This window comes from Hoplias malabaricus, chromosome 5 (assembly GCF_029633855.1).
Source record: "Hoplias malabaricus isolate fHopMal1 chromosome 5, fHopMal1.hap1, whole genome shotgun sequence".
NCBI classification, from domain to species: domain Eukaryota; kingdom Metazoa; phylum Chordata; class Actinopteri; order Characiformes; family Erythrinidae; genus Hoplias; species Hoplias malabaricus.
The window spans coordinates 51,573,555-51,587,270 of NC_089804.1; the positions used below are offsets into that span (position 1 = coordinate 51,573,555).

The 13,716-nt window shown below is 41.3% G+C and overlaps 1 protein-coding gene across 1 annotated transcript; it reads right to left on the reverse strand.

Annotated features, from left to right (window-relative positions):
* Positions 1–10,898: 10,898 nt before the first annotated feature.
* On the reverse strand, positions 10,899–12,738 carry sst7 (somatostatin family member 7). The gene is made up of 2 exons (XM_066672532.1): positions 12,448–12,738; positions 10,899–11,803 (listed from the first exon to the last, which is right to left on the reverse strand). The coding sequence occupies exons 1-2, from the start codon at positions 12,547–12,549 to the stop codon at positions 11,576–11,578; spliced, it is 330 nt and encodes a 109-aa protein (XP_066528629.1). The 5' UTR covers positions 12,550–12,738; the 3' UTR covers positions 10,899–11,575.
* Positions 12,739–13,716: the final 978 nt, after the last annotated feature.

Here is a 13,716-nt window from a genome sequence, read left to right on the forward strand (position 1 = left end):
ACTGAAACAGATCAGGCATGACTGACTATGACAGATAAAGCTGCTCTGGGCTATAGACTCCCGCTGCTTACATTGTGAGTGAACAGCTAATGCAGCGAGAGTGACCTCAAATGCACTGAATATGCGACATGGATCTACTCCAGATTTATATGCTACACCATGGGGAATATTTACTAACATTCTGCAGCATTACAGCTGCATATAAGAAAGTCACAGCATTTATGGGTTTCACTTGAAAAGAGCAAAACATTAGGAGGAGCTTATTAATATGGCTGCCATTATTTGACATCAAAGAATCATCTTTACTCTCTGTACTGCGTACTCTACTTCAGGAAAAATAACATCAGACAGTTTTCTAATGCTAAATCTAACTAGGAATTTCCACTTTATACAAATTATACAAATCACAAATAACAAAGAAACACTCATGCAAGTGAAATGATCTTGCTTCTTCTTATGTGAAACTGTGAAAGAAGTTGGTTGTCAGCCGAGCAACTGACCCACTTGGACAAAAGCACAGGAGGTGATAATTTAACAATAACAGTAAGATCACTAGGGCGGCATGGTGGCGCAGCAGGTAGTGTCCCAGTCACACAGCTCCAGGGACCTAGAGGTTGTGGGTTCCCGCTCCGGGTGACTGTCTGTGAGGAATTGGTGTGTTCTCCCTGTGTCCGTGTGGGTTTCCTCTGGGTGTTCCGGGTTTCCTCCCACAGTCCAAAAGCACATGTTGGTAGGTGGATTGGCGACTCAAAAAAAAGTGTCCGTAGGTGTGAGTGAATGTGTGTGTCTGTGTTGCCGTGTGAAGGACTGGCGCCCCCTCCAGGGTGTGTTCCTGCCTTGCGCCAAATGATTCCAGGTAGGCTCTGGACCCACCGCGACCCTGAGCTGGATAAGGGTTACAGATAATGATTGAATGAATGAATGAGTAAGATCACTAAACACCTCCACAATCTCTAGCTAGTTCAGCACACAAACCTTCATCACTTTTGCGCCAAAAGTAAAAGCTAACACGCTAGTTGTATAGCAAATGTATTATGATGAAGTGGCAGCACACCATTGAAACAGACCTTCTTCTTTGTGAACACAGATGTTTTAAAAGGACCGTGTTAGCATTGCTTTTCTCTTTAGCTTTCACTGGTCATAGAAATTACCAACAGAATAGAGCAGCTGCAGCTCCAACCAATTAGCTTGGAATCATCCAAAATCAGGACCTGATCTAACAAATTCTGTTTTGGCTGCAATTAAATCCTCACACGAAATGTTCCAATATTTATTGAAAAGACTCCCCAGAAGAGAGTAGAGGCTGTTACTGCAGGACAGCACAACATCACTTGACTTAACTACGTGAGCAGGTAAATTTTAGAACATTGGTCAGCTCCTGCTTGAAGATGAATACAAAATGTCTTAGAAGCTGGGGCAGCATGTCTTTCGATTTGCACCTTGGCCCCATTGTCTCCAAGCACATTACATCTAACAGCAAATCAGAAGAAAACAAATGCCCAATTTTTTAAAATGTATCTCGGTGTCCTTTTTGACGTCCTTAGCTATCACCTTCCATTTGTCACCTTTGAGGTAATTTCCTCAAACTAACACAGTGATATTGAGGCTGGGGGAGAACACAAGCTTCATAATAAATGAGGCGCCTCTGGTCAAGCCCTGTCTTTTCACACTTTTCCTTCAAGGAAAAGGTTTCAAAAATCAGGTGTGAAATTCACTGCCTCAAAACCTACCCAGGGCCAATGTAAAAGCATGCATGGTATTTTCTCTTCTTGAAGAACACATTGTGTGTGTGTGATCTAAATAGGAAAAGACACAGAGGTGAAACTTGACACCTGAGGAACTGCTCAAAAAGCCCTCATTCTCTTTGACAGCCATTTAAAGAGGATTCCATGCCCTGTCACTGTCACTTCAAACAAGATAACTTTAGACAGGCTGCTGACTGACCTACATTTAACATATGACCTTTCAATTTACATGCTATGTTAGGGCAATGTAGTAAATGGCAATGATTTATACATCAGTGTAAAACTCAGCATTTACCTGAAGATTCTTTAAACAAGTTAACTTGTTTTGGGTTTTTATGTGGGTCACAAACTTTCAAGCCACAGTCTACATGCGGGGTAAGTGAATCATGAGATTATCTTTCTAAAATATTGCTGTTTAGAAGTATTTACTTTGACAGAATTGTTCCGTATAAGCTGATATAAGAAATTGTATACACTTCTGTGTGTGGAGAGGGAAGCCATTACACTGTGTACTGCCCAAAACTAAATACACCAGACATTACATATGAATTTCAAATTCACGTAAAGGTAGCAGCATGGCTCCACATCAAAGGAAAGCCAATCAGAATGCTTTGGTTACAGGCAGCAGCTTTGATGTGCTTTTACTATGTGCTCATTGTAGCTCAGGGCACTTGTGGAGTGGACGGCATTTTCTCCACCACACACAGCACTTATATTAATAACCAGAAGAAAATCATTCATTGAAACATTCAGACAGGATCTTTCAAGATGGAGACAGACCAACAGACCAGTGCTGGAAAAAAAATTATTAGGTGAAGCTGGAGGTGGACAATATGGCTTTAACTTGTTCAGTTTTTCTGAGATTTTTAAGCTGGAAAAGCTTAAAGATAAAGAGCTACCATAACATTAATTATTGTTATGGTGCCCACCCCTACGTTTGGCCATGATGTCATACTATAAACCCTGGTTGACCACCTCCACTAAAATAAAGCCTACATATTATGACGATTTAAAGCAGCTACATATTGTTATCAAATGTGTTTATGTCTTTCTCTAAGATTAGGAATACCACCCCTTTGTATGTTGCTCCATGTACTGCTAGCTATCCCTACAGAGTAGATTAGACTGGACAGTCAAATCATTGTAACGACATAGGCTCAATTTATCACAGGCCTTGATCTAACAATAGTAGTTTAATGACCTCAGGTTGGATTCCCAGTTGTAGAACAAATTCCCACAGAGCAAAGCTTTTCGTCAGAGCCAAGATACATCCTTAATTAGATCTATATAATTACACAGGATGCACAGGAAGCTGTATTCCAGCATGAAGGACATCTAATCTATTTCTTTGGTAAAAAGACCAAATTTGATCATAGAATGTTGTCTCAATTAATTCCAATCCACCACCTAGGCTTATAATGCACTGTGGACCTCTCCTTTTACATTTTGCTTTTGCTTATTCCATCAGAATGGATCCTGAAGTCCTGAGGCTGGCCAAACTAGGGATTTTCAGTAAAATTTTAGTTGAAGGATAGTTATGTCAGGATGAAGAATTATTATTTTTTTTATCAGTTTGATATCACCTACATCAATACCGACTTTGGCAGCACTAGTCCAGTCAAATAAAAAAATCAAATCTCCTTTCTTAAAGCCTCTGGGAACCTAAATTAATCTGACACCTAAGGGACCACAATGTAAGAAGACAAATGATTTCTTATGAATACCTGAATTTAACAAATGTCTGCTGTATTTCACCTGTACTGCATTACTCTTTATACAGAATGGGTGGTCACAAAATGGGTTAAGCTTACATAACCTTTACCCTGACCAAGGCTAACATGGCTCCACTCTGAGCCCCGTTATACCGAGCCTCACACAAGACTCACCCGAGTAAACTCAGAGCTTCTTCTGAGCTTTAGAGTGAGTAAAACAAGCACGTATACCAGCTCTGGTAACTCAGTTACTGAGATCAAAAACCCAGTAAACCCTAAAGGTCTGTGAAATCACAACTTCACAAATCACAAATTCAGTAAAAAAATAAAGACCTATCTTTAGGTCATATAAGCTGCCATGGAAATAATAATAAAAAATGTGTCTGCCAGTGATAGAGGGCTGTAATTTAGAATATTTATTCGACTATTAAGACCACACCCACACTATTCTCAGAGAGGTCTGATTAGAGATTTTGGACATTTTTGAAGAGTGTTTTATTATATCACTGCCTTGTGTTTTCCATTTAAACTTCATTGAATGCCACATAACACTCAATTTAAGGCTTATTCACAGAGTCTGATTTTTACGGTCGAAAAAATGCAAGTATATTCATGGTGCCTTTCACACCGAGTCTGAAACTGACAGACTGTTGCACTGTGTCAATAATTCAATTTGAACATTTTCCATGAGTGGCACAGCAGGTAGTGTCGCAGTCACACAGCTCCGGGGACCTGGAGGTTGTGGGTTCGATTCCCGCTCGGGGTGACTGTCTGTGAGGAGTTGGTGTGTTCTCCCTGTGTCCATGTGGGTTTCCTCCGGGTGCTCTGGTTTCCTCGCACAGTCCAAAAACACACGTTGGTAGGTGGATTTGCAGCTCAAAAGTGTCCGTGAATGTGTGTGTGTTGCCCTGTGAAGGACTGGTGCCCCCTCCAGGGTGTATTCCCACCTTGTGCCCAATGATTCCAGGTAGGCTCTGGACCCACCGTGACCCTGAACTGCATAAGCGCTTACTGATAATGAATGAACATTTTCCATTTACTGTGTTGTATGGATGTGTTAAAATCAGGTTGACCAATCAGAACCCTGAGTTCATGGTTGCAGACCAAACAAGTGAACATCAAGATGGCTGTAGCTCATCTTGTTTGTAGCAGAACACAAAAGCTGATGGAATAAGCAACATGCTGACTTAAAATGTTGAGGCTAAAGTAAATATAATCCTTTTTTTTAGAGGAGCAACACGCACAGGCAGAGGCTCAAACTCCCTACTGACCTACGGAAACACTGTCAGAACAGTTAAAACTACCCCACTGACCTGAAGAAATACATTCAGAGCAGCTCAAACTCCCTTACTAATCTCCAGAAAAACCTTCAGAACCACTCAAACGCCCTCACTGAAAGCAAATAACTTTGGATCAGCTCCTTATACAGTTTAGGGTCCTGTAAGAGGTACTGGAGCTCCCTGTGTTGCTGTCTTTTCTGAAGAATGGGACAGTGTGGGTGTCATTACGTAAGCATCAGACTCGGGGTAAATGCTCCACTTCATTAAAATTTGCATCCATTTTTTTAATCAGAAAAATGACTGCATCCAGGAGCAGAAAATTATAACCAAACAAATAAAATAAATAAAAAAATAAGGGCAATATAGGACAAAATACACAGCTAACACATTCTGTATAGATTTGTAACAGTAATGAATCAGACTTGTTGTTTCCCTCCAACCCAAAACACAACCCACAATTCTCTGATGAAATTGGTTCAGTACCAATACGTATTGAACCTGAAAAGCCATTTCTATTGAGTAGTGATTATAAAAGCTTCCTAATAGTTTTTTTTATTGATTTAAACTGCAGCTTGATGAGATTTGTAAGCTGTTAATTTATTATGAATCATAACATAGCCTACTGTTAATTACACATACAGCTTCATAACATTTAACTATGATTTACATGTGTATAGTTTACAGGTTTTAATACATATAATACAAGTAGGATCTGTTACGTTTTTTAATAATTGAGGAAGTTCCCTCTGCTGCAGAAACAGGTTCTGTTCTTCTTTGTAGATTTACACTGGATGCTGAAATATTGCTTTGAGCATCTGACTGCATTTCAGCCATAAGAGAATTAGTGAGGTCAAGTAATTGAAGTTCAATGATAAGAGAAAGCAGTTCCATTGCTCAATAATAAACAGGATTTATTTACTTCGCTTGGCCATGCTTGGTTTTGAGAATGCTGCTCAATCTAAGGGGGATTATACAAACTAGTTACGTGCACAACAGAATATTCTAGGCAAACTCTTTCAGATACGCTCAATATGATGTACACTTGTAGTTCAACTATTTCTGTGTGACTTGCACAGCCTCTGACGCTTAAATTCACACACACACACACACACACACACACACACACACACACACACACACACACACACACACAAAGACTAATGCAGAAAACCAGAACCATACAATAATGAATTGCTTACAGGATGTCATTACTGTGTCTGGCGTTTGGTCAGACAACAGCAATCTGTGTCACACACTTCATTATGCAACACTGCAAATTAAATGGTGCTGATATCAGATAACACCGTTAATATATACGCTTAAACAATACAAAGTAACTCCAAGTCAATCACACTTCTGTGAAATCAACCTGTCCAATTAGGACGCCACACTGATTGTGAATCAGTTGTTCACCTGCTGTTGTGCAAATGGAACAGACAACAGGTAGAAACGAGAGGTGATTAGCAAGACAATCTTTATAAAGGAGTGGTTCTGCAGGTGGTGACTCTCTGTTCTCATCCTTTTTGGCCAGTGTTTTAGTCACTTTTGCATTTTGTGAGTGCTATCACCCCTAGAGGAAGCATGAGGCGGTGTCTATAATACACAGAAGTTGCTCAGGTAGTGGAGCTCATCCAGGATGGCACATCAATGAGAGCTTTGGCAAGGTTTGCTGTGTTTGTCAGCACAGTGTCCAGAGTATGGAGGAGATACCAGGAGACAGGCCAGTACACCAGGAGATGTGGAGGGGGCTGTAGGAGGGCAACAACCCAGCAGCAGGACCACTACCTCATCCTTTGTGCAAGGAGGAACAGGAGGAGCAGACTGGCGCCATTGGCACCCTGTGCTCTTCACAGATGAGAGCAGGGCTAGCCAGAGGTACCCTGACTGCCATTAGGCACAGGGATGAGATCCTCAGACCCATTGTGAGACCATATGCTGGTGCAGTGGGTTCCTTCTGATGCATGACAATGCTAGGCCTCATGTGAAATGTGTCAGTAGTTCCTGTATGATGAAGGCACTGATGCTATGGACTGGCCTGCCCCTTCCCCAGACCTAAATCCAATCGAGCACATCTGGGACATCATCCACCAACGCCACGTTGCACCACAGACTGTCCAGGAGTTGACTGATGCTTTAATCCAAGTCTGGGAGGACATCCCTCAGGAGAACATCCACCACCTCATCAGGAGCATGCCCAGGCGTTGTAGGGAGGTGATACAGGCACGTGGAAGCCACACACACTACTGGGCCTCATTTTAACTTGTCCACTGAAGTTGGATCAGCCTGTAATTTCATTTTCCACTTTTATTTTGAGTATGATTCCCAATCCAGACCTCCATTTGATAAGAATATTGATTTACATTGATCATTTTTCTGTTATTTTGTTCTCAACACATTCCACTAAGTAATTAATGAAGATTTTCAACTGGAATTTTTCATTCATGGAGATCTAGGATGTGTTATTATAGCGTTCCCTTTTTGAGCAGTGTATATATATCTATTTATGAAAAAGCTACATCTTCAATAACCTCATCCTCCTGGCCAATATTCAGTTTTCAATTCGAATATTGTATTACACCTTATATAATGCAGTAGTAGCATTCATCTCATAAGGTGGAGCAGGCATGCTGCGCTATTTAAGGTGGAAAGGAAAAAGCAAACGATATGTTCTTTTATTTATTTTTTAATATTTACTCTTTCACCATTTAAGATCAAAGAAAAACTTTTAATTAGCGCTTCTGAACTTATATTCTTATTTCGTACATAAATGAACCCCAAATAAATGACAAAGAGCTTGTTATTCTGCCTTGCTTCTGCTAAATAAAATTAGTAGCTGGCAGGTAGTGTCACAGCTCCAGGGACCTGGAGGTTGTGGGTTCAATTCCTGCTCCGGGTGACTGTGAGAAGTTGGTGTGTTCTCCCCGTGTCAGCGTGGGTTTTCTCCGGGTGCTCCGTTACTAGGTGGATTGGCGACTCAAAAGTGACCGTGTGTGTGTTGCTCTGTGAAGGACTGGCGCCCCCTCCAGGGTGTATTCCTTCCAAGTGAACTTTATTAATCCAAGAATCAGTAATAAAATATCACGCCTTAACTTATTAATTTTAGGGAAAATATGCTTTATTATGATGTTATGTGGCGGCACGGTGGCGCAGCAGGTAGTGTCGCAGTCACACAGCTCCAGGGGCCTGGAGGTTGTGGGTTTGATTCCCGCTCCGGGTGACTGTCTGTGAGGAGTTGGTGTGTTCTCCCCGTGTCCGCGTGGGTTTCCTCCGGGTGCTCCGGTTTCCTCCCACAGTCCAAAAACACACGTTGCAGGTGGATTGGCGACTCGAAAGTGTCCGTAGGTGTGAGTGTGTGAGTGAATGTGAGTGTGTGTGTTGCCCTGCGAAGGACTGGCGTCCCCTCCAGGGTGTATTCCCGCCTTGCGCCCGATGATTCCAGGTAGGCTCTGGACCCCCCCGCGACCCTAAATTGGATAAGCGGTTACAGATAATGAATGAATAAATGATACATGGCCTCCGTTGCATGTGATGATTCTGGATATTTGATTGATGATCTGGAGTTCTGTTTTCAACAGAAGATTCACATATAATGAAATTTTAAGCTTCAAATAATTCCTGATCATTTCCTAGTACTCAGCAGCAGCCGCACACATTTGCAGATCTCTGGATGAGACCTGAGCTCAGTGAACACTGCTCAACAATTTACACCTCGCTCAGAGTAGACGTTCAGTAAATTAATGACCACATAACAGCTGCTCACCTGAAGTTAATAAAGCGTTCTGTCTGCGACCCTGTCCACCTGCTGCTCACCCTCCACCTCACACTGTCGTCCTGACGCTCTTCTCCAGGCCTCAATAATAGGAGGAGCTGTCTTTATATATATTTATCTAGAACAGATATTGTTACTCTGATTATTATGTTTGCTGAGATATATGGATGAAAATAATTGTCATGTTATTTTGTAGCTTTATTGTATAATTTTTTTTTTCACTAGTGGAAAAATAGGATCAAGTCTTGATCATATATGTGGATTTGTAAATAACATAATATCATGGTTAATAAGTGTGTCCCACCAAAACTCTCTAAAATGTGCTTAATCTGGTCTTTTGACAATATTTGTTTATTTTCTTTTTCATTCATGAAATAATTTAAACTGCCCTGCTCAACACTTAAAAATAAACTTGGCTCTATTCAGTAAATCATTTTAAAATGAACATATGCCATCTTTAAATTACTCCTGTTATGGTGTTATCCAGGCCAAATGAAATCCTGTTGGGCTCTGTATTTATATCTAGCAAATCTAATTAAGGCACAATATGACTATTGTCAACAAATGGGAAACTGGAAACTTTTACACATTAAATACATTTTAAAAACTGACATATTTTAAATGAGATTTGAAATGTAAATATCGCTATACAACATATGAGTTGCGCACACACACACTGCATAAATGAAACGTGGAAGTAGTTTTTTTTCTGAGTGGGTCGAGTTTTCCCGCCCTTTCTGCTTTGTTGGTGTGAGCTACGCTTTTACAAGTTTAAATATATATCATTAATGTACAATTTGATTTTTAAAAGCTCTTACAACTGACGCGGGTAAGCTACTAATGCCGTACATAGCCAATACTTAACATCATCCATCCATCCATTATCTGTAACCGCTTATCCAATTTAGGGTCACGGTGTGTCCAGAGCCTACCTGGAATCATTGGGCGCAAGGCGGGAATACACCCTGGAGGGGGCACCAGTCCTTCACAGGGCAACACACACACTCACTTTTGAGTCACCAATCCACTTACCAACGTGTGTTTTTGGACTGTGGGAGGAAACCGAAGCACCCGGAGGAAACCGAAGCGGACACGGGGCGAACACACCAACTCCTCACAGACAGTCACCCGGAGCGGGAATCGAACCCACAACCTCCAGGCCGCTGGAGCTGTGTGACTGCGACACTACCTGCTGCACCACCGTGCCGCCCAGGGCATGTATCAGCGCAAGGCGGGAATACACCCTGGAGGGGGCGCCAGTCCTTCACAGGGCAACACAGTCACACACACATTCACTCACACACACACACACACCTACGCACACTTTTGAGTCTATAATGAATATAGTATACTAAATTATGTTCCCTAACTGAAGGTACTGAAATATACCCTTGAGGGTACCACCACAGTGACAGCAAAAGGTAGATGTAAACTACTTTACTCAAGGTATATGACATCTGCTGGATATAACCTGCTACATAACTGCCTTCATAATAAGCTTTTATAGATTATTATTCCTCTATATACAGGTGTCCTGCAGCCTTATGAATAATGGTCTACTGTAAAGTGTTACAGAGATTTCTACTGAATGCAGATGATTGTGTACTTTCACCCAAGACAAGTTCTGAATGCTGTGGAGCTCACGCTGATGAGTCACTTGTCTGAGACCCACAGTGATTTAGCCTCCACAAAAGCAATGTTATGCCTTGGCTCAGTTCTTCGTTACACCTGTTATGTTTCATGCTGTTGCATAAGGAAAGACGTAAGAGTGGGGGACGGAGTTTTGGTGGGACACACTTCACAGACCCTGTTTTATTATAATTGTACTGTGAAAAGCAAACTCACAACACAGGAAAATCCCCATTCCTGCATTGTCTGTAGATAACTGCCCAAAAAGTATGTAGTTTGTGTTTACTGGGGGATGTTTGAAGGCTCTGCTGCTGGTTATTATGTAAGGTACTACACATGTTTAACAGCTGCAGGAGAAGATAGTTTTTGTTCTAAAAGATGGACAGCTTCAGCTCAGTGAAGAAGCCGGGGCTGAGGGTTAGTTATGTTAATTGGAGAGACCTGCAGACTTGGAAATGCATTGTTTCACAATAGAGAATGCCTTTGTTGTCACTTCTTTGTAAAAGGGATAATGGGAAGTAGCAGAAAAACAATTAATGACCAAATAAAAATGCCCATTAAAGCTCCTAATGCAGGCTAAAATTGCACAACAAAATAGTGATCAAATAAGAAATAAAACCTTCAATTTAAGGTTTATATATTAGAAATATTACCTTTGTCAGGGCAAAACCTCATCAACTGCGCAACAGGGGAAATGTACAGGAGAAAAGAAAAATTCTAAATTTGAATGCCATTATTATAGGATTTTATTCATTTTGGTCCGTTCAGCTTGAAGTTTTTACACACTGTAAAGAGCAGCTGGCATGTTCAAATTAAAATAAAATAAAGGAGATACAAGGTTTGGTTTCAACAATTATATTTCTGAATAGTTACTACAGCAATATATGTCATATTCATAAGCAAAAGAGAACAATAGAAAAAATAACAACAAAACTCGTTTGATAATTTGCATACTGTGTGAAAAATAAATTAGTATTTTATTTAATTACAAAAAATAAAACTTTGAGTCACACCTTCGTGGGCATCTCTTCATTCTCACGGTATGAAAATACCACTCTCCTGACTCTGATTATACAGATGTGTGTTTATTTAAAACAGTTTAATGCTTTCTTTAGTGGTTGACAAGAGTGAATGACACATCCCTTATCAAAACGCAAATCACTTAATCATACTTTATTGGTCTGAGATGTTCAGAAACAGACACATAATTGAATGAACAAAAATATAAATTATAAATCAGGAGGTCGATGAATAGATAAATAGAATTGTCATCAGTATCTTTAACAAACTGGCTGCATCAGTAAAGTCCACAGTGACCCTTCCTTCCACGGCGGTGCTGATGGTATGTACAGTGGAGGTGGGCACAGTTCATGTCGGGGTGATTCTGAGGGGGGATTTGTAGGTGGACGAGATGGAGGAAGCTTTTGGGGGCTGCCACTGTTAGCAGGACGTGAAGGTCTTCCAGAAGAAGTTTTTGCAAGGGGCTTTGCGGTCTCTCTGGGGCAGCTGTGCTAGTCGGTTGTAGATGGCTCGCTCCTCCAACCTCGACTCCAGCGGCTCCTCCACCTCCACAGGCACCAGCTCCCCGGCCAGGGCGTTGCTGTCCACTCCGTCCAGCAGACCAGAGACTAGCTTCAGTATCAGCTCCTTGCGTTCCTTACTCAGCTCCTGAGAAGAGGACAGCAGAGCAGAGCAAAGCTGCTTACAGAGACTTTGGACACTCGAATTCCAGAAGGTAAAATATCCTCTAAAGAGAATGTATTATTTATAGGATTTCTCTGACAATTTTTGTTAAAAGCATAAATAAAATCTAAATTTTATAAACTGCCTCTATGTATTTACATTTTTTAAATGAATGAATAAATGGTTCTACGGCTGTTCAAACTTTGAAAATGTTCCTCACAATTGCTCCTAATTTACAAAAAATAACCATATGTTCAAAGGTTCTTCATGGAACCAGAGGAGCTTCTTCAAATTAAATTAATGGACTAAATGAGTAATGTGTTGAGTTACTGACTGAGTTACAATCCGCACTCAGAACCAAGTGTGCATTAACAAAGCAAACTGGAATTGAAAATCTCCTAAAAGTACTCAGAAGTAGTACATTTTACCTGAATATGATTATTGTCTCTGCCCAATATAGTATTTGTAGGGCTTTAAAAAACATGTTTGTTTAAAAATGTTACACTGATTTTTCCTTTAATTCAATCCATCACATCAGTGCAGTCATTCTACTCTTTTTTACAGAAACTCTGTAACCTGTGCAAGAGGGAAGATTCCCATTTGAACAGAAAGGACATTAGGGGACTTACCCTGTTGTGCGTGGGGGTCCTCTCCTCGACTGGAAGAACAGCTGCTGCCCTCACACTGTACAACACCAGCAGCAGAGACACTAAACTGGCCAAGAGCTGCATGCTGACGGAATGAGTGTTGAGAGGAGAAGATGGAAGAGAGAGAGAGAGAGAGAGAGAGAGAGAGAGAGAGAGAGTTTGACAATGCAAAACTGAGCGTGGCCAAAAGAGACAGAGCCGTAGAAAGTGAGGCTGAGAGTGTGAGCAGATTTAGAAGATGCTGAAGATGCTGAAACTGCTTCTGTTCTCAGCTGAAGTGTGTTGGGCTTTGGGTCTGAGGTGGTCTCCCCTTTTATACCCAGGCGGGCAGTCTCCTGTTGACGCAGGGCTTGGTGGATGATGGGTGGATGAGGAGGAGGAGGAGGAGGAGGAGGAGGAGGTGGAGGAAGGGGGGCAGTGGGAGTAGGAGGCTTAGGGACTAACGAAAGCACAGCATAGTTAACCCCCCTAACAAACCAGCCATTGCTCTGGTGCTGGAGACCATGCGCCACCGCATTCACGTCAGAAGGCTAAAAATGGTCCTCGCATCAGTGAAAATGCAGGACCACGAAAAGTCAACGATGACAAATTTAACCTGATATTCAAATTCATTAGCCAGAGGTCATGGAGCCCAGCCTTTTGTCGTCCAATGCATCATTCGGTTCTATACATTCACACATTTAGAATCCAAATGTGCTAAAACTTAACTTCTACATTTTGAGAACACCAACATTTATTTACTGTCATCTGTTCACAAATTACCCCAAAGCTCTCTAATTATTCTAAAGCTGTCAGAACCTTTATTATAAACATTAAACCTTAAAACATTTTAATCATTTATCTGCAGTGGTGCTGACATCAGTGAAAAAGAATCAGCGCAAAGCAGTAATTACAACACAACAATATCACACACTGGAGGCAGTTTGGATACAAGTGCAGAATCAGAAAAGTGGAAGGCTGGAGAGGAGAAGAAGGAGAATCTGATTTAAACTCATTACCAGGAAGTCCTGAAATCCCTGCTTTTTGTCTGCCAATGCATCATTCAGAATCTGTTGTCAGCCCCCACCCCCTCTCACCAGTTTCTCCAGTTGACCCCACAGGACAGCCACAGAGCTGGTTTGAATTGAGTGGTTGGTCTTTCTCTTCACTGCAGTGACACTGACAAGTGGATCAGACACAGCAGTGCTGCTGGAGTTTTTAAAGACAGTCTCACTGACTCATGGTCCTTGGACCTTGATGTAAAGTCAGAGG